Here is a 24,062-nt window from a genome sequence, read left to right as displayed (position 1 = left end):
ATTTCAAAGTTATCCGACTCCATTAGACTTCAGCAAATGCAACATGAAGAATACAGCTAACTGTATCCACCATTAAATGGGAGTGTATCATTATTTATCCAACCTATGGATTTCCTTGTTTTCTTTAAGCTACGACAACTTTCTTCGAATCAATGATGTTTTTCCGTCTTGCCGGAGTCGGAGATGACGACTTTAGAGACGATCGGAGCTTGTGTCCCACTTCAGGCTCCGCCCCCACCTCCTAATGGGCCAGTCCCATGAAGTCCTGTCCGCACCTCAGACACGACAAAAGTGAGACATAATCATAAAATAGCCAAAAGTTGTTGTTTGGATCCCGGGATGTTTTTCAAATAAATCCAAGAAAATAAAAACACCCTGATTCTGTATTATTACTTTTTTAGAGACCTGGGCCTTGTTCTCTAAAACCATCTGAAAGCTTCTCAATAGTAAAGTCCAGAGAGAACAAATGAAGCCTGAACTTAACCCGACGCATGTTATCACAATGCAAGATACACCAACCAACTTTTTAGACTAAACTTATAAAAAAATAGTTGTGTTAAAAGGTAGATTTAGCAAACAGGTACATTCCTACAAACATCTCTTGACCTAAAAGGTTAACGCTGAGGTTAGTGAACGTGGACCTCGATTCATAAAGTTGACCCAACTATGTCTGACTGGTCCTTGAGGGGGGCGGAGCCTGTGGCGGGACACAGCTTCAGCAGTAAACGTCGTCACCGTTTCAAACGACTCTCTCGGCGTTAGAAAAGCGTTTGTGACATCACTGTGGGCGTGTCCACGAGACGCAGCTTCCAGAACGTTTCCTCTTTGTTTCTGTTGCTCGGCTGAATCTGACTACGATCAGTGCAATGTAAATATAGTCGTGTAAGTGAAGGAGTGGGGGGGCAATCAGCCAATCATCACCCAGCAAAGCTTTAAGAGTGTTCTGCCAAAGCCGTTTTCTCATCGCGTTCCTTCTTCTGCGCAAATCTGTGTGGACGCTTTGTGGTCACGTGATTCCCCCTGGCCCCTCCCACCACCCCGCCCCCCCGCCCCGCCCCTCAGCCTGGATAAGATTGTCCCTCTGCTCTTGCCATGACCTCGGTGTGGCGGTGGTGGTCGTCTGTTGGACTGGTCGCCCTCACATCTCACGCCAGGCGCACAGTGCAGCCCCCCCCCCCTCCGGCCCATCAGAGACCCCCCCTTTCTTTGTGTTTCTGGTTTCAGCCACGTCACAAATCAAATCAAAAGGACGAAGCAGGACGAGACTCAGCAGCAGACTGAAGGTCTTCACCTGGTTTTAGTTTTCTGAAGGTTTCGCTTGTGGACATCAGAGCTCAGTTTGCCGTTAGGACGTCTGTACGGAGAAGGAACTCTCGCTTCTGATCCGCTCATCGTTTGGTTCTTCTTCCAGTCGCTGGACTCTAAAGGAAATCTCTGGAGAACCTTCACATCCACTTCAGAATTCACAAATCAAAAAAAAGAACTGGAATATCTCACCGGGAAAAAGTCATAACCACCCAACATATATATCTATATATTTATATGATTTAACTATATATCTATATCTAATATATATATTAGATATGAATACATTGGTAGGTATATATTAGATATAAATAAATAGATATATACATATATATATGGTTTCTCAGTTGAACTTTATTGCAAAAAAAGACTGAAAATGATTTGTTTTCTGTAATTACTATGATACACAGTAATAGGCGTTGGTGTTATTTTTGTATAAACATAATATCATCTATGTGGCATGCATGACATATATACAAATTTGGTGGTTTAAAGCAATATGTCCAACCTGGTGCGATTGGTTCCGTCGTGTTCTGTGTAGCCTAAAGCCACTCTGTACGAAAAGAGATAAAAAAAAAAGAGTAACTGCATTTGGATAAAACTAACTGTTCAGTATCTGTGTTCAATGTTCTGTGTTCTGCATGTTTTAGTATGGAATGAAACATCACAAATGTTTGACTTGTTTTCAGAATGAATCTCAAACACATGCCCCAGACACACACACACACACACACACACACACGCTCACACACACGCTCACACACATGTATTTGCACTGTGAGGTGAAACACACTGAGGAAAATTAAAAACTGTGATTTCTGATGGATGGATTGATGAAAGATGAAGATTCGTCTTTTTGTTTCCATCGTCTCATTTATCCAGAAACGGAACAGCTAGAAGATCTGTCTGCTCATCCACTGTTCCAACCCCCCCGTCCAACCACACACACACACACACAGACACACACACACACACTCACACTCACAGAAACACTCTGATCTACATGTTGTCCTGAACTCATCACCTACTCGTGTGTGCAGTGAGAGGAGGAGGGAGACAGTTCACAGTAACGTCGTCATCACGTCACCAATCACATCCATCCACACATTATCCTCCTGCCGCCCCCTAGTGGCCAGGTGGGGGATAATGTGGCTCACCTGTGAAACGTCTGTGTTGATGTCAGAGGCTGATTGATATGTCGATATTTAACAGAAATGATCATGAAGAAACTTATTTTGTCTCATATAATACTATAAAAACGTAGGGCTGCAACTAAGGAGTATTTGTATTTGATTAATCCTTATTGTTATAATGTTTTTTATTGATCAATATATTGTTTTGTGCTTAAAATAATCAGAAAATAGTGAGAAACTCCAAAAGTTTGTTTAAAAAAAGCCAAAGATTTTCGTTCAATCTTCACAAATTAGGAAGAAAAGACCAAATTCTGAAATTGTCCGATGTTTTATAATTTATTATATAAATAGTCACAGATTAATTAATCAAGAGGAAATTAAATGACTTTTCTCACCAGTTATTTAAGCTTCAGTTAAATATCCAGATTGTTGCTCAAAGCTGTGACTCAACTTGTGGGTTTATGGACAGAACGTGTTAATGTTGAAACACAAACATTTTATTTCCGTATCAGTCGGCTTCACTTCGCTTCAGTGTCAGCCTGATGTTTGACAGGCGTCCGGTTGTCATGGTGATGACTTGTGGTTACCTGGTAACCTTTTAAACTGGTTGAAATCGCTGCCATAAAAAGACTCAAAAGACCAAAAGGAACTAAACCCAGCTCCATGTGTTTCCTCTGTAGTTTTCTGAAGAGGATCTGTATCTGCACTCGATCGTTAAACCAGATGTGATTCAGGTTTAAAGTTGATGGTGGATTATTCCTCTGTTTCACACTTTTAGGCTAAAATAAGATCTGAGTTCAAACCAGAAAATCAGGAGAATTTCATAAAATGTCTTTGTGATAATGTACTAATTTATAATTTACACAACTGCTCACTGACTAGGGTTTAATATGTGATTCCCTAAAGATTAAAGGGTTTAAAATGTCATCGCTACACAACTGAACACACGCTTCACATTGTGTTTCTGCGTAAACTTTAGTATTAATCTGACTGATGGACGTGGATGTTTGACTCTGTCGTCGTATTTTCCAAACAATGAAAAACAATTAATTCAAATTTACATTAAGTACATTCACCTAAAATGTTGATCTGTAAAATAAAAACATTTGCTAACATACAAATCAATAAGGTTTGTTCAAGTCAAAGTTAACAATTGTGTTGTGTATTTTTTTCACTTTCATTTGAACAAACTTAATTGGTTTAACATGAGCGTTTCAGTTCAGACAAACCAGTAAACGCTGCCACTCGTCCCACTATCACATATCTCTACAGCCATCGGATGGATCGACATTTGTCAGAAACATTCTTGGTTCCCAGAGGATGAATCTCAGTGTCTTTGGTGAACTTCAGATTTTTCACATTTCCAGTGAGATATCTCAGCATGTACTTGATGGATCGGGGCTGAATGTGACTCATGCGTTCATGGTTTCCAGAGGATGGATCTTAATGTTAGATAATCTTCCTCTGGTGGCACCATGTGGTTTTGGTGAAACTTCTCAAGTTGTAAGTTTGCATCTGATTCACACATTCACGTCCACACTGATGCGGAGAATTAGCAAAACAAACTTTTGAGTTTCTCGTCGTCTTCAGTCACTCCAACTGCGATTCATACAAACACCCACGGAAGTGTTACTTTGTGGGAGGAGCCTCACCCGCCATCACTCAGACCACAGACCTCTTCTCTGGTATTTGCCGGATTGTTCGATGTCGGCTTTATCGCCACCTACTGGTCTAACATCTCTCAGTTTCTCGTCTGGAAGGAGATATTTTGTAAAACGAAAGAAGTGTAGACAGAAAGATATTTGTTAAAAATTACATCAGCAGTCGAGGCTTCGATCGTCAAAATCTTGGTTTATAATAAAACACGTGTAAAACGTTCCCATCAGCCTCAGCTCACTTTGGGTTTAGTGTGTGTGAGCGAGAATAAAACTTCCTGTGCTTCCCTGTGTGTGTGTGTGTGTGTGTGTAGGTGTGTTTCCTCAGTGTGTGCGTCACCTTCTTCATCCCGTCGGTTCCTGTCCATCATCTTCCTCCTGTTTGCTTCGATCTATGCAACACAATCCTCCAGTTCAGCTCCAGTGGTTCATCGGCTTTCTCGCTTCCTCTCACTCTCACTCTGTCTCCGTCTTTACTTTTCAGTTCTTTCTACAAACAGAACCACGATACCTGTACATTGATGTATGTATGTATGTGTGTGTGTTTGTGCACGACAGGTGCACATGCACACGTTTTCTTTACTCTTTTGTAAGATATGATCATGTGGAATGCCTTGGTCTTAGTGTCATGTCCTTTGAACTTACGCTGAACAAAAGATGATAATCAAGCAACTGAGTAAAAGTTGTTACAAAAGTATATACAGTATATATAGTATATAAATATATACAAATCTATATACATAAAATAAAGCCATTGGGATTTGAAATATATCTGTGTCCATTTGTGATTTTCTTTTAATACACATACATTCATATTCATATATTTACAATTTAATTTATTCTCAATTTTCTTTTTGTTCCAAATATTGATGTGGGATCCAAACTGTATCTTGACCAAGTGGCAATGCACCGAGACATCAAACATTTTCTCCAGCGCCATCTTGGTTTATCGTAACCAGACGTTACCATATTTGAAAGGGCAAGGGGAGGAGCCTGACTGCACGCCCACCTACATCTGCGACCTGCAGCCATTGGATGGTTTTGGCTGTCTGTCACACCAAAATGTTCAAAATGAACACTGAGCTGTAATAAAGAAACTAGAGATTGAGACCATGAACTCCTCAATAAAATGTTTACTGACTTTATAAATCAAGTGAGAGGTAGTTTTCTCATAGAATTCTACAGAAACTGACTTGGTGGAGTCGCCCTCTGCTGGTCATTCAAGAGAAAACCTTTCTTGAGCAACATCGCCCTCTGCAGCCACAAGTGGTAATTAATTCTGTTCAGCTCTGAGCAGTATCCAGGTAAAGAATATCCAGTGTATTATATAGTAATATAATAATATACTCAGGTCTCAGTGTTTCATTCACTCAACTTTAAACACAAGATTTACTTTCTGTCGCTTGAACAAACAAAGTAAATCTACAATGAACTTTCTGATCCTGATCCCGAAACCACCAATGATCAAAAATAGTTTTTTGTACAAGGCAGTTTCTCTTAAAAGCCCTTTTATATTTAATTTGCTATCTTTTTCCTCACAGGTAAAAACACACGTTCACATTCACTGAATATAATATGAATATGATACCTGAACAGAATATCCCCTCAGGGCCGTCTTCATGCATCTGCCACAGGAAAGAGTTTATTCTGAAACATTAAATTCGATAGATCTGAATGATCATTGAGATCTGCACCAAACTGTGTTGAATCTTTCATTAAAGATCTGATGAAAAGATCTTAGAAATTGATGAAAATGTAGAAAAAAACATCCTCAAGGTTAAAGCAAGTGTAATTCTGCTCACAAACAATCAAACAAGCAAACAGACGGTAGTGAAAACAGAACAAATCCTCGGTGGAGGTCACAAGGAGACGTCAGATCTGAAGTCTATAATAAATATATGATCTTTTCTCTCGTACTTGAAGAAAGAAGAGGATGTTTAAAGAAAATTACAACCTCTTTCATCATGAGTCAAAAATCTGGATTTTACCCACCAGTGATAAAAACTAAAAGTGAAGACACATGAAAAGCTTTCGTCTGATCTTGAATCAGCTTTCATTAAATCTCCCCGGTGCTTTTTTCCTCTTTTCTCTCCAGCGCATGATGACAGATTCTCTCAGAAATACAATAAAACCTCTAATCATGTTGCAAATATTGCATCAAATGTCTGAAATAGACTTGTAACGTATCTTTTGGAAACAACCACACACATCTGTCATCTACTGTAAATGTGTGTTATTTGTCTCAGTGTGATGCTGCGGTTCTCTGACAGTTTATCAGCCGCAGTGTTTTCAGGCTCCCTCTGACTCTGCAGCTCCTGCTATGATGAAACAACACTTCTTCTTCCTCTTCTTCTTCCTCCTCCTCCTCCTCTTCCTCAGCTGCTCTCAGATGCTCAGTGCAACACTGTCACCATGTGGACACAGGCTGTAAGACACCAGATTTATAAATCAAAGCTGTGTATGGAAAGCTGCAGTAGATATGTGCAATAATCATTTCATACACATGCAATGATGTCACACTGTAAATATTCTCTTTACATTGTATATGTTTCTTAATATAGCTCCTTGTGTTTAAATTGTATTAGTTTGTTATTTATAACCTTACTAGGTTTCTATTTCACTATAAAGGTTGAAGTCGGAGGTGTGTGTGTGTGCATGTGTGCGTGTGTGTGGAACTCACTCAGCTATTACAATTAACTCTTGAGGAGCTGATCTGCTAAAGGTCAAATTGAAGGTCAACAAAATTCTAAAATATAATACAAGAGAATTGGTTGAATTGAAAATGACTTATCATCACATGAGGCTACTTGTTCTTTCTCCTTTTAATGATGAGTCGTGATGAGAGTTGTATGATGTCATGTGATTAGTGAAGAAGTACATGAAAGACAATGAAATGGGGAAAACGTGACACCTTTGATTAAGCTGATGAGTAATCTCCTGCTGCCTCTCTCATATGTGAAGGAAACTCGTGAGAGAAAAATGTCAGGACACAATTTTTATGGACATTTTCCTGTGATTAATGTCTAAAAAACGCTTTCAGTGTCGATGATCATTTGCTTGGTGAAGGATTCCACACGTGCAACTGCAGTTTGATAAACACAGACCCTGAACTGTCCGATTGGCCCTTGTGCTTCCTGCTGCATGTAAAAGTTTTCTCCATCTTATTTGTTCAGCCCACATTCACATCTGCCTCCAGGAGTGAAACTGGGAGCTGGTTCCACTGCAGAGAAGCGTGAAGGCTCCGGCTCTTTAGACTTTAGGCCTGATTCTCGGACCAGAGTCATATGAGCTGCATTCAAGGTGCAATATCTCTATCTACATATACAGTATATCTCTATATCTACATATGAGCTTCCTCTTCTTCCTTTCTTTTCTGTCCAAGTGAAGGATATCTTCACACCACTATCAGTTTATCCTTAATGGACACAATCACTTCATCCTCTGCCCACCAGCCTCTGACGTGTCCTACATTTCTCACTGATAGAAACTCGTCCAGGAAAGTGTTGTCAAGACAACTGTGCGTGTCTCCCGGTGACTGTGGCGGCACCGCGGCAACCTGCAGACTCCCGTTTGTTTGGGTTGATTGGTGTCGAGAGGGGGGGGGGGTTGGTTGTGATGTCAAGAAGCTGGAGGACAGCTCCAGGCAACAGGCATCTTAACTACAAGCAAAAGTTTCAACTTCTCCAAACACTGACTCATCCCTGAGTCTGTGTCCTCAACATCAGTAAAACCATTCAGCTCCATTTCTCTAAACTCCTCTTTGTCCAAAACGCTCGGATCTTCCCGAGAGGAAACGCTGGCGGATTAGAGCCGAAAACGGAGAAATGATAATCCCTCAATTGAATTTCCTTCCTGAGTTTTAAAAGCACCTGATTATGTAAAGAGTCTCCGCCGTCACACGGAGACGCACCGGGCTGTCGGGCCTTTTGTACCAAACACAAATAACCTGAGAAACATTTGATATTTCCTCTGCACAGACACAAAACTCACATGTCAGAGAGATGAGGACGCAGACGTCTGTTTCATTAGCAACTCAAAGGCCCCACTTTGAATCTGTTGTGACTCGTATAAGCCGCTCTGTGTGAGTGTGTGTGTGTGTGTGTTTATGTATGTGTGTGTGTCAGGTGGCTTTATAAAAGGTCCTGAGGTCGAACCTGAAGTCAGTTCAGACTCGTGAGTCGTGATCATTAGAGGAGCTGTTGTCACCGACACACAGACGACGTGAGTACCTTCAATATTCCTCATTTATCAAAAGCTGAACGTTGAATGTTTTAATTTCATTTTTAGTTTGCTCTTTATTTTTTTAATTTATCATTTTATTTAACAAAAGTTAAGGAGAAGAAGAAAAGATCAAACATCTTAAAGTTTATTTCTACAATGTTCATGTTGCTGTTTAAACAATTATTTTTTTATAGAGTCAGCTAAAAGTGAAATATGGGAATTCTTTTTTTCAACAAATTTTCTTTCTTTAATTTTCTTATTTTACACTAATGCAACATGTTTATTTCTATTTCAAGTTACTTCTGTTATTGGTTAGTTTATTTAAAATGTCTAAGAGCTGAGGCACAAAGCTTAAAGATGAATCTGATGCAATGTTTATATTCACAGTTATATCTATTTTACTCTTTTCATATGATTTCACTGAACAAAAGCAAAGAAAACCTTGAATTCAAACTGGTCACAGCCTCGAGATGAATGAACTGAAATAAGACGTCTCTACATTTGAAGGGTCACAGTTGTCAGCTCGTTGTGTGACATTTGTGCGACGCTACTTGTTCTTTCTCCCTCTAATGACGAGTCGTGATGTGTGTTTCTTGCTGTTCTGCTGCAGAAGATGCCGATGTCCCACAGATCCGTGCAGTGGCTCGTGGTCACGCTGCTCGTCGTCTTTGCAGCGGCACAGTGTGAGCAGAGCGAGAGGTAAACCACAGCTCCACAGGGTCAAAGTGCAGATGAATCATAGACAGATTATTAGAGAGATTAGACTGGAGAATAAACATAGAATATAAAAGAAGCCGTGAATGATTTGACACAAATTTAGCTCAATATTCACAGTTTTGAGTCACGAGCCCTGAAAAAGGGAGAATTTAAAAAGAAAAATCAAAGCAGCAAAATATTTGATGTTCATAAGATGAAGAACTCAACTGGAAATAATTTTTTGAAAATATTCAGAATCACAAACAAATAAAAAAGTTTCCTTTCCTGAAATTTGGCAGTAGGGTTGAAGTGTCCAGATTTGCACAGGAGGGAAATCGAAGGATTTGTTGTCAAACATTTGTCATATAAAAAATGTCGATGTTATCTCAGGAAATATCATCCTGCACGAACGTGGATCTTTGATATTTGTCTGGTGATTTTTTCACATTGACAGTTTTCAAATTGAAATATTTCAGTGTGATAAATTCAGTGTTTTAATCGTATTCTTGTATTTTTCTTTCTCCGTCGTGTTTCACATATTGATCATTGGATGTTGATTGAGTTATGAACGGATCCTGATCCTGATCCTGACTGATTGATCTCTCCTCCGTCTCCTTGCAGCCGCCGAGCTGTGAGCGAACACCAGCTGATGCACGACCGTGGTCGAAACATCCAGAGTCTGAAGAGGCTCATCTGGCTGTCGAGCGCCATGGAGGGGCTCCACACCGCCCAGACCCGCTCCGCCGCCCTCAGCCCAGCGAAGGTCCTGAACCTGGACCTGAACCCGGAGTTGGTCCCTGATGCTCCGGACCCCCAACCCGCCCGGGTGCAGAGCCTCCTGAGGGACTTCTTTAACAACCCCTACCTGACTCAGCTGTCCGACACAGAGGCTTAACGCCGCTCTGTCCACTGACACATGAGAAATATCTATTGTCTCCATCATTTGAACAATGAAACACATAAAGCACAACAACACATTTGTCTTTAGTGCCAAAACACACATTTGGCTGCAGATGCATCCACATGTTGCAAGAATTTTAAGTTTCAGTTGAGAGAGTGTTTGAGTTAAAGCTGAATGAAAGTCGTCTGTTGAGCGGCAGAGACACAAATGTCTCAATGTTCAGTCTCGTCATATTTACACCGACGTCCTCAGATGCAAACACGACAGGAACAACATTTAAAGTCCACACGTTTAAGAATGTGTGAACTTACGCCGACTTAAGTCCGTTTGCTTTACCTCTTAATTATTCTCAACCAAAGACAAAGACAAACATGTTTTTCCTGTTTGCAGATCAACCTCCTGCAGCAGCAGCAAACTTTGACGTGCAAAAAATTCAACAAACACACTGCTGCTGTTTGTCGTCACACTTTCAGATGATAACTGAAACTGAAATACTTGCTACAGCTGTTTCCTTTGTTTCCAGAAAACTAAAAAAGAGATAAATTATAAAGAGCCCTGAACCACTACTGTTCTCTCCTCTTCTTAGAATTGAACACACACTGTACACGGTGCCATCTGAATGAAACTGATGCTCGATTCTCCGTGAAGAGACGTGTGGCTGTACGACAAAGATTTGAGTGGCTGTCATTTTATCTCATGAACATTTCTATTAAACTCTGTGGCTGCACGGTTCTGGTCTGTGTTTGTGCATCAAATCTCTGCTTGAATTCTGCATCTTGTTTGTTCACTAACCGAGCGTCTGCTAACGTGACGCAAAACACTCGTGAACAATACTTCACCGCAGGATTAAATCTGCATCAATCGTTAATTCCATTGCCATAACGCTGAACTTTATTGTCTTTAATAAATACTTGATTTTTGAGGTCATAAAATGTCAGAATATGTATTTAAACAGGCCCCTGATCACCGTGGGATCTTTTGTAATGAGGTTTCTAATTTTAAGTTCTCAAACTTAAAGGTATAGTTAACACAAAAATGTAAATTCACTCCTTACCTACTCCCCACTGTGCCGATGGCAGTAGGTGGTGCAATCCTTATCACTACACTAGACTAATAAATCAGTTCAGGTCAAAAACACTCTTTTCTCTCTTCAGATTTTATAAATCTTTCACCTTTGCATCTAGTACATCAAAGGAATCTAACACCACTGACTCTGTGACATTGAAGCAAACTGACAACAAATAATTATTTGCTTAATGAATCCTCTGAAGTGTTCTTTAGCAGCCAAGAGCAGTTCATCACAGTTTAAAACATGTCCCTTCCTGTAGCCAGCAGGTGGCGCTATAATGATGAGTCAATATTGACACATGGATCTGATCAGGGCGGGACTATGAATGTGTGAATGAGGTTTGAGATTGAAAGAACAATGCACAACAATAAATCCCTCTTTTTTGGCGAATCATCAAAATGTCACGCCACGCCACGGTCACATCATGTGATGAAATAATTTATACCAAGGTAGTTTATATCTCCATCTTGTTAAGATGACATTCACAGAAGTTGAAGTTGATCTAATGAAAGCTAAAGGACAAGTTCATCAGTCTTATTTGTTTGTCATGAAAAGACAAATGTCCCTATCGATTTTTGTACACGTCGGCAAATCTTAGTTCGGAGGGTGCACTTTAGGGGGCGCTAGTCAGTTATTTTGTCACGCCCATTCCTTAAAACCATATAAATATCTTCAGCGGGGTGCTGTTTTTACACAAATGTATTTTGAGGGAGACTGAAATATGAATACGCCACTAATATGGTATTTGACGAAAAGTCCCAGTAATCTTATGCCATTATCAATGTCTTGAGACACAGTTTGCCATGCTTGCAGTCAGTGATCAGGAGGAATACTTTCCAGTGTAAGATGTTCCAAAAACAAGACATTTCCTGTTGCCACCAGGGGGCGCTGTGATTTTAATTCATAATATCTGTTTAGATGTCATCAGGCCGGGACTCTTGTCTTACATGTCTAGTTTGGACTCGATTGCACCGTGCATGTCCGAGATACAGAACATTGTGTTTTGATGGCGTGTAATCAAACATTGACACCACACCACGATCACACCGTGTGATGAAAACTCGAGATTTTAGGTAGTTTATATCTCCATCTTGTTGTGAACACACTCGTGTCCATATGAAGTTGATCTGATGAAAACCCTGGGACAAGTACGTCAAAGAGAAAATGTAGAAATCTGCCAAAAAGGACATTCAATCCAAAATGGCGGGCTTCCTGTTGCGTTTTTCCCATTGCACCTCTAGACTTTTTTGTCTAGTCATGATACACCTGGGCTACGATTTTTGTGAAGATCGGTGAAAGCTAACCGAGGGGCTTTCCCTTAGATGGCGCTGTTGAGCCATTTTGCCACGCCCATTTTAAATAACTCCAGAATACAATAACTTTTTGAATTTCCTACAAACTTTGGTAAGAATTTGAGCCTGTCTCGGCCCTGAAAAAGCCTAAAAGGGAAATACAAAGCCTTTGAAATACAATAGGAGCTCAATCCCCAAATAAACTGAATTGAATATACATTATAGATAGATAAATAGATAGATAGATAGATAGATAGATAGATAGATAGATAGATAGATAGATAGATAGATAGATAGATAGATAGATAGATAGATAGATAGATAGATGGATAGATGGATAGATGGATAGATGGATAGATGGATGGATGGATGGATGGATGGATGGATGGATGGATGGATGGATGGATGGATAGATAGATAGATAGATAGATAGATAGATAGATAGATAGATAGATAGATAGATAGATAGATACTCTATTAATCCCGAGGGAAATTCAGATCATCCAGTAGCTTATACAGTTATATATACAGATACAAGAATGGGATGCAATGATGTGATAGTGTCAGTGTCCAGTAGGGAAGTGTTGTTGTGCTGCTGGAGTGGAAAGTACAATAAAATATAAAACAACAAAAATATATACATATATAAATATATAAGAATATGTAGTGGTAAAGTCCGTGCATGGGGCTAGTATAGCCAGTAAAGGGATGAACAGTTGGTTGGTATATAATAATGAGATGAGAAGAGTAGAGTAGAGATGGATGTTTCCCTCACGTTCACATTAATACATTAAATATCTTGTGTTAGCACCAAAAAAGAAAAACTCAGATATCAGGAAACGAGCAAATCGTCCCATTTCAGAAGTTGGAACGCGTTAATTCTATTTTTGACTTTATTTTTTGCTTTTAAATTTATTTTCTACTAGGGTTGCAAAATCCCGGTAATATTCAAAGTTGGAAACTTTCCATGGGAATTAACAGGAATTAATGGGAATATATGGGAATTAACAGTATAAACGGGAATATACGGGAATTAACGGGAATAAACTGGAAATGTTGTGGGTAATTTATACTAACTGTATTTACCTTGTCATATACAGACATAAATATAAACATTTTGTTGTGTCATAGGCTGATTTGAGCCCTGAGGAAACTTTGGGCACTTGACTATATGCTTCTGCATCGTTGTGTCATTCTTAACATAGGTCTTTGCACAGTATTTGCAAATGTACACAGCCTTTCCTTCTACATTGGATGAGGTGAAATGTCTCCACACATGAGAGAGTGCACGTGGCATTGTTCTGTAGAATAAGATGATAAAAAAGTTTGTAAAAAAACACTAATGCAATGCCAGAGATATAGTTAGCCAAACAATTGGAATCGTCTGTAAACATGTTTTACAATTGATGGATAAATTATAATGGAAATAGGCTAGATGAACAGATGAACAGTCCTCAATCAGCATGCTAATATATTTTCCCAGTAATATCATGGAAACTTACCTGACTAGTCCTGCACTCTACAGCAGGCCTCAATAGCCCTGCTGTAGAGTGAAGGATGCTGGGAGTTATCTGTGCATGTGATGGAAGAATGCACAGTGGAGGGTTGAAAGTCAACGTTTCATACATCTTTAAAATAGTGTTTTGAATGATGTTTTTATTGCTCAGCCTTTAATTTGCGTATGTTCGTTTTTTCAGAATTCCCAAAATTCCCGAGCTAAACTTCCCCGGAAACTTTCCGCCCCTTTGCAATCCTACTTTCTACCTTATATATACTTTTTAACCGGTCTCAACCCGGCCTGAGCCTGTTTGCCCTCTGCTCGGTCTGCCTGCCTGAAACACCGCACTCGGGGCAAAGACTACCGCCAGCATCGCGATACTTCCGGAGCGGCTAACGCGAGCTAGCTCCCCGTGTGTCAGCCACCGTGACGCCGGTCGTGGATCCTCCTGCCGCCGCGGACCAGCCTTCGGTATCTGTCTGAATTCACACCGGAGAAACCAGACACCGAGCACCGGCAGGGAGGCGCTGTCTGCCGGCCACGCAGCGACCGACTGCCCGCGGCTCTCGTCCTCTCGGCGGTCAGGTCAGTCGATGCTACACCCGTCGGTTAGCATGTCGGCTACTTCCGGCTAACGGGCAGGGAGGCGTCGGGTCGGGGTAAACTCAACCGGGACGTGTCGGTTGACGTCGGTGTGAGGACGCGAGGAACCGACCCAACGCTGCCGGTGGTCGACGTCGGTCGTGTCGGTGGTGTCGGTGGTCCTGGGGAGAACGCTAACAGCAGCTAAGCTAGCTAGCTAACCCTAACCCGGTTGACACTGACAGTGTTTCGTGATGGTTCGTTCCCAGGGCATCGTGTGTCTGAGTGTGTCTGATTGTCTTACCGGTCAGTAGCTGACCCTTGTCTGCAGAGGAAGCTGTGACACACGTCAGACATGTGTGTTACTCTCATGTTCAGTAGCAACACACACACACACACACACAACAACACATGTGACAACAACACGTGTGACCATCAGAGCCCGAGAGAAACTGAGCTGTAACACGTCAGACATGTGTGTTACTCTCATGTTCAGTAGCAACACACACACACACACACACACACACACACACACACACACACACACACAACAACACATGTGACAACAACACGTGTGACCATCAGAGCCCGAGAGAAACTGAGCTGTGATCCAAACTGAGAAGAAGCTTTGAATCCAAACACAGGACTTACGTCATAAATAATAATAATAATAATAATAGAAACATTTAATCAACAAAAGTCCTGAGTGTTTCCATCGCCTGCTCCGTTTGGTGTCAGTTGTATTTGTTGTAGTTTTATTGCTGTCAGTTAATTTCAGTTTCTACAACCGACCTTCTTAAAGGTTCAGTGTGTGGAGTTTAGTGACATCTAGTGGTGAAGTGTCGTGTTGCAGCTGAACCCACCCCACCCTCCCCTTAAAGACACGACAGAGAACCTGTGGTAGCTTCAGTTGTCGTAAAAATGAAACACAAAGTGTGTTTAGTTTGTCCGCTCCGGGCTACTGTAGCGTGGTCCTGCTGTGGGTCGGGGAAACTAAATCTTAGTGCGGATCCAGATCAGGAGGGAAATCCACCATTTTACTTTTCTTTCTTTATCATAATTCACAGATCTTGGTGGAAGAAAACTCCGGGATATTGAGGCTACGGATTTATTTATGAGTTGGTACTAGGGATGTCACGAGAACCGATACCTACGATACCTTTCGATACTAACATAACAAAACGATGCCGATGCCCAAGTTTTTGAAGTACCGTAGGCACCGTCAGCTTCGATGCCAGCAGCTGTTAGCAACTTAGCATTAGCATCGGTGCTGCACCAGTCGACGTTTACATTCTGAAAACCAAGACGGCAACTGCGGCTGCAGTGTTCGCCCCACCTCGACTTGTTTATTAAAAAGGCACAAAGAGTCGTGTATGGAAGTATTTTGCGTTTGACGCCGGGTTTACACCGGACACGGAAGCAACGCCGCCGCTCCGCGCTAATCCTTAGCGCGCCGGCACATGGTTGTTTACACCGGAAGCTGAAGCGGCGCATGGGAGTGGATGGGAGCCAGCTGTTATCTAAGGCTTGGTGCTGCGCTGACGAGTCGCTTTGGCGTCGCTTCAGCGTCCGGTGTAAACCCGGCGTGAGGCAGATGTATCATTTAATGCATAACGTGTCTCACAACAAAGCGTCACTCACATGCGACCGCAACTACCGTATAACCCTCAGTATATGCGCAGCGCAAGCACATTGAATTACCGTATATGACATTAACAACATCCAAATAATGCACTTTTTTTTTACCGTGGTATCGAAATTGGCATCGAGAATCGTGTTATTTTACTGGTATTGGCACCGACTACTGAATTTTTGGTATCGTGACACCCCTAGTTGGTACTTCATAAATAATAATAATAGAAACATTTAATAACAAAAGTCCTGAGTGTTTCCATCGCCTGCTCCGTTTGGTGTCAGTTGTATTTGTTGTAGTTTTATTGCTGTCAGTTAGTTTTCAGTCTTAGTGCGGATCCAGATCAGGGGGGAAATCCACCATTTTACTTTTCTTTCTTTATCATTGTCCGATGGAGAGTTTCTCAACATTTTCCTTAATATCTCACAGAATAATTCCCAGATCTTGGTGGAAGAAAACTCTGGGATATTGAGGCTACGGATTTATTTGTGAGTTGGTACGAATTTGGTTCAACTTGATTGGATTTAACGGGACGGTTGATTGACAGTGGCACGTTCTCTACTGAGGGACGTCCTAGTGTTTGTGACGTCATTGATTTGACCTCTCGCCCTTGTTTGTTAAGATAAAATCGCATATTTAAATGTATTTCTATTATATATCTTATAACTTACTGTCAGTGTAAGGTTTAGACTTGAGAGACTCTGCTCGACCTGAACAAAATCCTGAAGTTCTCTTCCAGCAGAATCCCTTGTGTTGGGTGCAGGTGCTACATGGATGTGTGAAACATGTACCGTGTAGTGTTGTGATTGTGTTGTTTTTGTTCCTAGGTATCATCCAGCCCCATCCAGCCCCACTGTGGATCTCTAACCCCCTCCGTCAGGACAGTGGCAGAGCCGGAGCCTTCAGGGACCAGACCAGCAGGCAGCAGGGCTCCATGAGCACCACGGGGCAGCAGCAAGGGGGGGGCCTGCGTTCTCGCCGAAGCCTTGGCCGGGACAAGGACCCTGGGCCGGGCGTTGGCATGGAGGCGGCCTGCTGGCTTGCCCCTGGAGTGCTGCGCAGGCTGATCGAGCTGCCCGCGCCCCCCCTGTCCCGACACCAGCTCAAGAGACTGGAGGAGCACAGGTAGAACGGTGTAGTCCTGTTGTTTAGTTTAGTGATACGTTTGGAACTAATGATAGACGGACCAGGCCAATGTTTGTAACATGGCTCTCCTGTATGTTTGGTGTGTTTTGACTAGGGTTGCAAAATTCCGGGAATATTCAAAGTTGGAAACTTTCCATGGGAATTAACGGGAATAAACTGGAAATGTTGTGGGTAATTTATACTAACTGTATTTACCTTGTCATATACAGACATAAATATAAACATTTTGTTGTGTCATAGGCTGATTTGAGCCCTGAGGAAACTTTGGGCACTTGACTATATGCTTCTGCATCGTTGTGGCATTCTTAACATAGGTCTTTACACAGTATTTGCAAATGTACACAGCCTTTCCTTCTACATTGGATGGGGTGAAATGTCTCCACACATGAGATAGTGCACGTGGCATTGTTCTGTAGAATAAGATGAGAAAAAAGTTTGTAAAAAACCACTAATGCAATGCCAGAGATATAAATAGTTAGCCAAACAATTGGAATTGTCTGTGAAAATATTTTACAATTGATGGATAAATGTATGGAAATAGGCTAGATGAACAGATGAACAATCCTCAATCAGCATGCTAATATCTTTTCCCAGTAATATCATAGAAACTTACCTGACTAGTCCTGCACTCTACAGCAGGCCTCAATAGCCCTGCTGTAGAGTGATGGATGCTGGGAGTTATCTGTGCATGTGATGGAAGAATGCACAGTGGAGGGTTGAAACTCAACGTTCCATACATCTTTAAAATAGAGTTTTGAAGGATGTTTTTATTGCTCAGCGTTTAATTTGCATTTTTTTTTTTTTTTTTCAAAATTCCAGAGCTTTATATTCCCGTGGAAAGTTTCCGGAAATTTACCGCAAACTTTCCGCCCCTTTGCAACCCTAGTTTTGACAGACGCGATGCCAGTATTACATCATCACCAGTAGTTGGGTGGTGAGTTTGTGTCTTCATGTCTTCATCCTGCTGTTGTCCGTCCCTCCAGGTACAGCAGTGCAGGACGCTCCCTGCTGGAGCCTCTGATGCAGTGTTACTGGGAGTGGCTGGTGGGACGAGTCCCGTCCTGGATCGCCCCAAACCTAATCACCATCATCGGCCTCGCCACCAATGTCTTCACCACCCTTGTGCTCGTCTACTACTGCCCAACGGCCACTGAGCAGGTGAGGGAACAACCCTACACTGCACAGTCTTCACTTTGAAATATATATATAACATATATATATAACAAGCTAGAATTAAATGCAAGTTCCGTTTTCTATCAGTTTATCCCTGTTGGTGGATTTCTATTTGTATTTAAACTACTCAGATAAATCTCAACCTCCTCTGGATGTTTCACAACGAAATCTCACCAGAAAAGATCATGTCAAGCTGCTGGAAGGATGTTAAATTCAACCATGAATGAAAATATTGTTGCCTCATGAATGCATCTTGTGTCTCGACAGAACCTAAACCTCATGTGTTCGAGTGTTGAGTTTCAATATAGACGTTAAACACTGAAGTGAAGCTGATCATTTGAGTCAGATGTCTGTGGGTGTGAGGCAGAGTGACCCCAGCTCCATGTGAATGTGTGTTTGTGTTGTTTCAGGCTCCGCTGTGGGCCTACCTGCTGTGTGCCGTGGGTCTGTTCATCTACCAGTCATTAGACGCCATAGACGGGAAACAGGCCAGACGCACCAATAGCAGCTCTCCGCTGGGTGAGCTGTTTGACCACGGCTGCGACTCCCTCTCCACTGGTCAGTTGGCTTCTCCTGTTGAACTCTGTTGTGTCTCAGTAAACCTGGAGCTCTGCTAAAACTCTCTTGTTGTCATCCCCACAGTGTTTGTGGTGCTGGGAACCAGTATAGCCGTGCAAATGGGCACCAACCCGGACTGGATGTTCTTCTGCTGCTTCGCTGGGATGTTCATGTTCTACTGTGCACACTGGCAAACCTACGTGTCCGGAACGCTGCGGTTCGGCATGTGAGTCTCTTTGATTTGTTTGTTGAAAAGTAAACAGGTCATCCTTGAGTCCAAGTGTTTTATGCCAGAAGTCATGAAGTTCCCTATAGTGTTCCTGATGCATCACGTTTACAAGAAACCTGAGGTCACTGTGACCTTGACATAAACAGAGTGAAGATAAACTAAAAGCTTTAGCTGAATACACACTGAACTACGGTACTTACACACTATTGTAATGGTTGTGAAGTCCATATCATTGAAGACGTTAATCACCTCTAGCGTAGGTCTGATAGACTGTAGTGGTTCCGTGTGGTGTAAATGTGGATGTATCTGTGTGTAGATTTGACATAACAGAGGTGCAGATCTGTCTAACAGGATTACAGATGCTCACAGCCTGTGGAACATGCTGGTAAACCTCTTATTTAGGTTAGAACTAATAGGCATATATATTTAATTTATAAAACAATGAGCGACTTACTGGATGATTGTAAAATGTAAAATTTGACATAAGATTTATCACATAGTTAGTACGCCCCCTATCATGACAGCAGGATTTGTTGCTTTTTTGTTTTTCCACGTCATTGCAAAGTGTTTTTATTTATTTATACGTGTTGGTGGAACAAAACAAGTCTTTTGAAGTTACCACCTTAGTCGCTAGGAAAACTGTGACAGACTGTAGAATAGGGATGGGCATTCGATTAAATTGTCTTAATCGATCGTCGGGAGAGTTAATGACAAATTTTCGATTAATCATTAATATTTTTATATTAAAATTCACTATTTATAGACTGTTAAAATGCAGTGAAAATAGAAAACTCTTGTGGCAGTTAATTCCGGGATTGAGAACGTAGCAACAACCGGACTGAGAGGTCGAGAACCGTCAAATCCATCTAGCTCTCAGCGGCTAGCTGCGGGTCTTTCAGCGGGGCTTGTAGAGTGTAACTCCGGGCTGCTTCCTACAGCTGCTAACATCCTCACTGTGCTGCGTTCAGGCAACTTGGATATCCCGACCTCCTACTTGAAGAAGAGCAGTGGACTCCTCATGCGCTCATGGAGACGTATAGCTTCGCAGTGTTGGCAGTGAACGCAACAGAATTTCGTCGATGACAAAATAATGTCATCGACGAAATTCTTAATGATCAATTAATCGATCGTCGATTAATTATGCCCATCCCTACTGTAGAATATTACTTGTTGCAATTTAAACACTTGGCCGATACTCCACCATTCCATTTGTGCTGTTAGGTTTTGGTTTTCTTAAAAAAGAGCCAGTGAGATATTACTGATGTAACCTCTTCAACCACCAAGCTCAACCTGCTTTGTGCAGAAGAACGAAGCAGCGTCCCATCAGCAACATTTTATTAATGTTCTGCTCTCTCCTCAGCATTGATGTGACCGAGGTGCAACTCTTCATAATCATCATGTATTTGCTCGCCGCCGTGGGAGGATCTGCTCTGTGGCAGTCACTGGTAATTGTGATGGTTTTTTAATTCCTACAGATTAAGGAGAATCCTGCTGCATTAATGGAATCATTTATATGTTGGTAATTCTGATGTAATTGTGATACAGCGACAATATTATATTTAAATGTTTTACTTTAATTGTTACCAGAAATACAAAGGATGTCTCTGAATGTCTCTGACGTACTCATGATGCTTTCAGTGTGGATGTGAACCACAATGTACTCAGATTAAATCCTTTAGCAGGAACGTTTACGCTATATGTATAACTGTTTGATCATTTCCTAATTTCTGTGTTTTAATGTCCTGTTTCCCAGATTCCAGTCCTAAATATCCAGATGAAAATGATTCCCGCCATCTGCACTTTTTTAGGAGCCATCTTCTCCTGCACCAATTACTTCAGAGTTATTTTCACAGGAGGTGTCGGCAAAAACGGATCCACAATAGCAGTAAGTCTGGAAACCTCCGATTTCCTTTCCTGTTAACATGTAGTGAGGGATTGTTTGTGTAAATCACGGTGACAGGATAAAAAATACATCATGTTTATTGTTTATAAAACATTTGGACACAGTTTCTGATCAGATTAAGCAGATTGTTGTTGCATCAGTGTCAGTTTGTTCTGCGGATGACGTCAGAGCAGCTCCTCTGACTGTCTCTGTCTGTCTCTGTCTTTGTGCCTTGTCTGTCCTCAGGGAACCAGCGTCCTCTCTCCAGTCCTACACATTGGTTCCGTTATAATTTTGGCGGTGATGATATACAAGAAGTCGGCTGTCCAGCTCTTCGAGAAGCATCCGTGTCTTTATATCCTGGCGTTTGGTTTTGTCTCGGCCAAAATCACCAATAAATTAGTTGTAAGTCGAACAACCTTTTTTTTTATGAGAGCGAGTTCAAACAAGAGGGTGTGATGTTCAAATAGTGACGACAACATTCAGTTAAAATGACAATTTTAATGAGGTATTTTAAATTAAGCTAAACAAAAAAAAATTCTGACTTAATTAAACAATTTAGACTTGTTTGACTGGTTTAGTCACTTGGACATTCATAGAAAATATGAGACGGTTTACAGTTGATAGAGAAAGTGAAACGTCTGAAATGAGTCATCCTTGATCTCGTATATATTTACTTTCAGTTTGTAGCTGGGACTCCACCCGACGTTTCCTCTCCAGAGAAAATATTTACAAAAGCACTGATAACACTGGCATGTTAAAGACAATGTGAAAATACACAAAAGACTATAAACACAACATGTTGAATAACATAAATATCAAAGATAATTTTAAAGCCAAATCTACCGTTATTCCACTGAAAACATCATTGTTTATATTGTAAAGTAATATGAAAGTGTGACAGAAGATGTTTGTGCTAAACTGGAGCTTGATGTCCCTTCCAACATCTTGAAGTTCTTATTTGAAGTGAGCAGAGTTGTGTTTGCAGCTGACTGGCGTTTGTGTGTCCACAGGTTGCACATATGACAAAAAGTGAGATGCACCTTTACGACCTAGCCTTCCTGGGGCCGGGCCTGCTGTTCCTGGATCAGTATTTCAATAGTTTTATTGACGAGTACCTGGTGTTGTGGATTGCTTTGGTGAGTACACATGAAGCTTTACATCAGAGTTGTCAGTCATGGTTACGTTCATTTAATAAAGGTAAATTCCAGTCCGTTAAGTTTGTGTTCAACCAGTTGTTGTGCAGAGCTTCTGATTCTCCACTGTTTGATTTCTCTCTCTCTCTCTCTCTCTCTCTCTCTCTCTCCTACAGTTCATTTCCTTCTTCGACTTGGTGCGTTACTGTGTCAGTGTTTGCAACCAGATTGCCTGCCATCTTCACATTTTCGTTTTCAAAATCAAGCCTTGCTCAGTGCTCAGCTCAGCTCCTCACTGAGGACACGCCGGCCATTAACTGACTCTGTCCCTCCCCCCCGTTAGTCGACTCGTCTTTCCTTCCCTCTGTTGTCCACGTAGAGATGCAGGGGACGATTTGTTGTGTACAGTAAGTGCTTCTGCCAACTGAATGTGTGGACAAATAATATATATTAAGATACTGGAGTATTACTGTCATGGTTTCTTTTTCTCTTTCCACCAGTGCAGAAGTGAATTTGTATGTTCTTCTGCCCCAGTAACGATAAATCTCCTTCTGACAAACTCATGGTTTCACAGGGCAAATACTTCAGGAGAGTACAGGTGCTACTCATCGTGTCCGAGGAGAGAAACTCGTGTGTGTTGTAACTGTTCACGTACAAGAAAAATGTATAGGAAACGAATCAGACTCTCTGCTTTTGATTATAATTTTTTGTAATATTTGCATAACTTTACCTTTTTGCTATTGTAAATACCAAACTGTTACGGTGTCTGTGCTTCTCTTTTAATTTAAAAAAATCCTGCTTTGGATAAATTTATAAAACTTGCTCTCATGTATATGATTTTAAAGTAACTTCATCTCCTGCACATCACAGGAAGCTTCACGACTGTTTCACACCAGCACAACGTGGTTTTTGGAGGAAACTTCATTTTATTTTTCTTTAACATATCAGAGCTCAACACGTTGGATTTAACTCAGACCAGGGAGGGGTTTTGTGTTTATTTATTATTATAGGTCATATATTCTTAAATGCTTACTTTTGAAGTGACTCATTTGTTTTAAGTCTTCCTCTCTGTTACTCTTGTTGTTGTAAATATTTGAAGATTCACTGTGCACACGTGTAAGAATGTCTTTAGTTGCTCACAGTCTGAGTTTTGCAAATGCAAGTGAACCACTGAGGTCACAAGTTAACGTTTATGTTCAGATGTTCTCACCTTTTTCAGTCATAAGATCAATACATGTTAAAGTTACTGCTTTGAATCAGTGTTTCCTTCACTTTTGTTTTCACTCTGCTGCTGCTGCTGTGTCAGCGATCACTCCACTGCTCCTCTGCTCTCTGTCACTCCCTCAGCTCAACCTGGTGTTTTTATGTTTTTATTGTTCAATCTTCTCAACAAATCCCATGAAAGACTTCCAACTGAGTCTGACTTCCCACTGTCTGTGGCACTCGGCTCCAAGGTCACAGGTTCCCACTGAAGACACAAGTTTAGAAAAGCCTTGTGAATGTGAAGTGTAACTTTTATATAGCTTCAGGAACAAGAGGTTTTCAGTTTTTGTTTTTTCATCGGATTTGCTGATGATGATAAAATACAAGATATCTTTAAACGACCACTTTGCTGCAATGAGTTAATAATGTGAGTTTTTCACTCCTTGCCGTGTTGGTGACTGATTATTCTACTTTACAGAACCACTTTATATTTTTGTTTTTGTATGATTGACACAAAGTTTCCCCCACAAACCACATCTGCTGAGGCTGAACACTGAATGAGCAGGAGATGAGGTGAAATGACATCACAGTTTTTAAGTTGGTGACTGAGGAGAATCGGATCAAACTTTGTTCCTGTTAATAAAAACCTGTTAATTTGACGTGTGGAGGTGTTTACTGCTGCTCCTGAACTGAACCTGCAGTGACGACCTGTGTCCACAAAGGGGACCTTGAACATCAGCCAATGAACAC

The 24,062-nt window shown here is 41.2% G+C and overlaps 2 protein-coding genes across 2 annotated transcripts; both read left to right on the top strand.

Annotated features, from left to right (window-relative positions):
• The first annotated feature begins 8,927 nt into the window (after positions 1–8,927).
• Positions 8,928–9,905, top strand: pth4 (parathyroid hormone 4). Its single transcript, XM_061069066.1, has 2 exons — positions 8,928–9,013; positions 9,632–9,905. The coding sequence occupies exons 1-2, from the start codon at positions 8,928–8,930 to the stop codon at positions 9,903–9,905; spliced, it is 360 nt and encodes a 119-aa protein (XP_060925049.1).
• Positions 9,906–14,167: 4,262 nt separating this feature from the next.
• Positions 14,168–23,971, top strand: cept1b (choline/ethanolamine phosphotransferase 1b). Its single transcript, XM_061069455.1, has 10 exons — positions 14,168–14,355; positions 16,813–17,110; positions 18,115–18,289; positions 18,715–18,862; positions 18,947–19,088; positions 20,452–20,536; positions 20,845–20,976; positions 21,220–21,378; positions 21,987–22,112; positions 22,286–23,971. Exons 2-10 carry the CDS (start codon positions 16,920–16,922, stop codon positions 22,406–22,408), a joined length of 1,281 nt encoding a protein of 426 aa, XP_060925438.1. The 5' UTR covers positions 14,168–14,355; positions 16,813–16,919; the 3' UTR covers positions 22,409–23,971.
• Positions 23,972–24,062: the final 91 nt, after the last annotated feature.

Source organism: Limanda limanda, chromosome 4 (assembly GCF_963576545.1).
Source record: "Limanda limanda chromosome 4, fLimLim1.1, whole genome shotgun sequence".
Taxonomy (NCBI): Eukaryota; Metazoa; Chordata; class Actinopteri; order Pleuronectiformes; family Pleuronectidae; genus Limanda; species Limanda limanda.
Note: the sequence above shows the minus strand (reverse complement) of the source record. Positions and strands in the feature narration are given on the sequence as shown.

Coding starts and splice junctions, on each gene's coding strand:
- pth4 (XM_061069066.1), top strand. CDS start 8,928: ATGCCGATGTCCCACAGATCCGTGCAGTGGCTCGTGGTCACGCTGCTC. Junction 9,014..9,631: donor CAGTGTGAGCAGAGCGAGAG/GTAAACCACAGC, acceptor GTCTCCTTGCAG/CCGCCGAGCTGTGAGCGAAC.
- cept1b (XM_061069455.1), top strand. CDS start 16,920: ATGAGCACCACGGGGCAGCAGCAAGGGGGGGGCCTGCGTTCTCGCCGA. Junction 18,290..18,714: donor GCCCAACGGCCACTGAGCAG/GTGAGGGAACAA, acceptor GTGTTGTTTCAG/GCTCCGCTGTGGGCCTACCT. Junction 18,863..18,946: donor CTGCGACTCCCTCTCCACTG/GTCAGTTGGCTT, acceptor TCATCCCCACAG/TGTTTGTGGTGCTGGGAACC.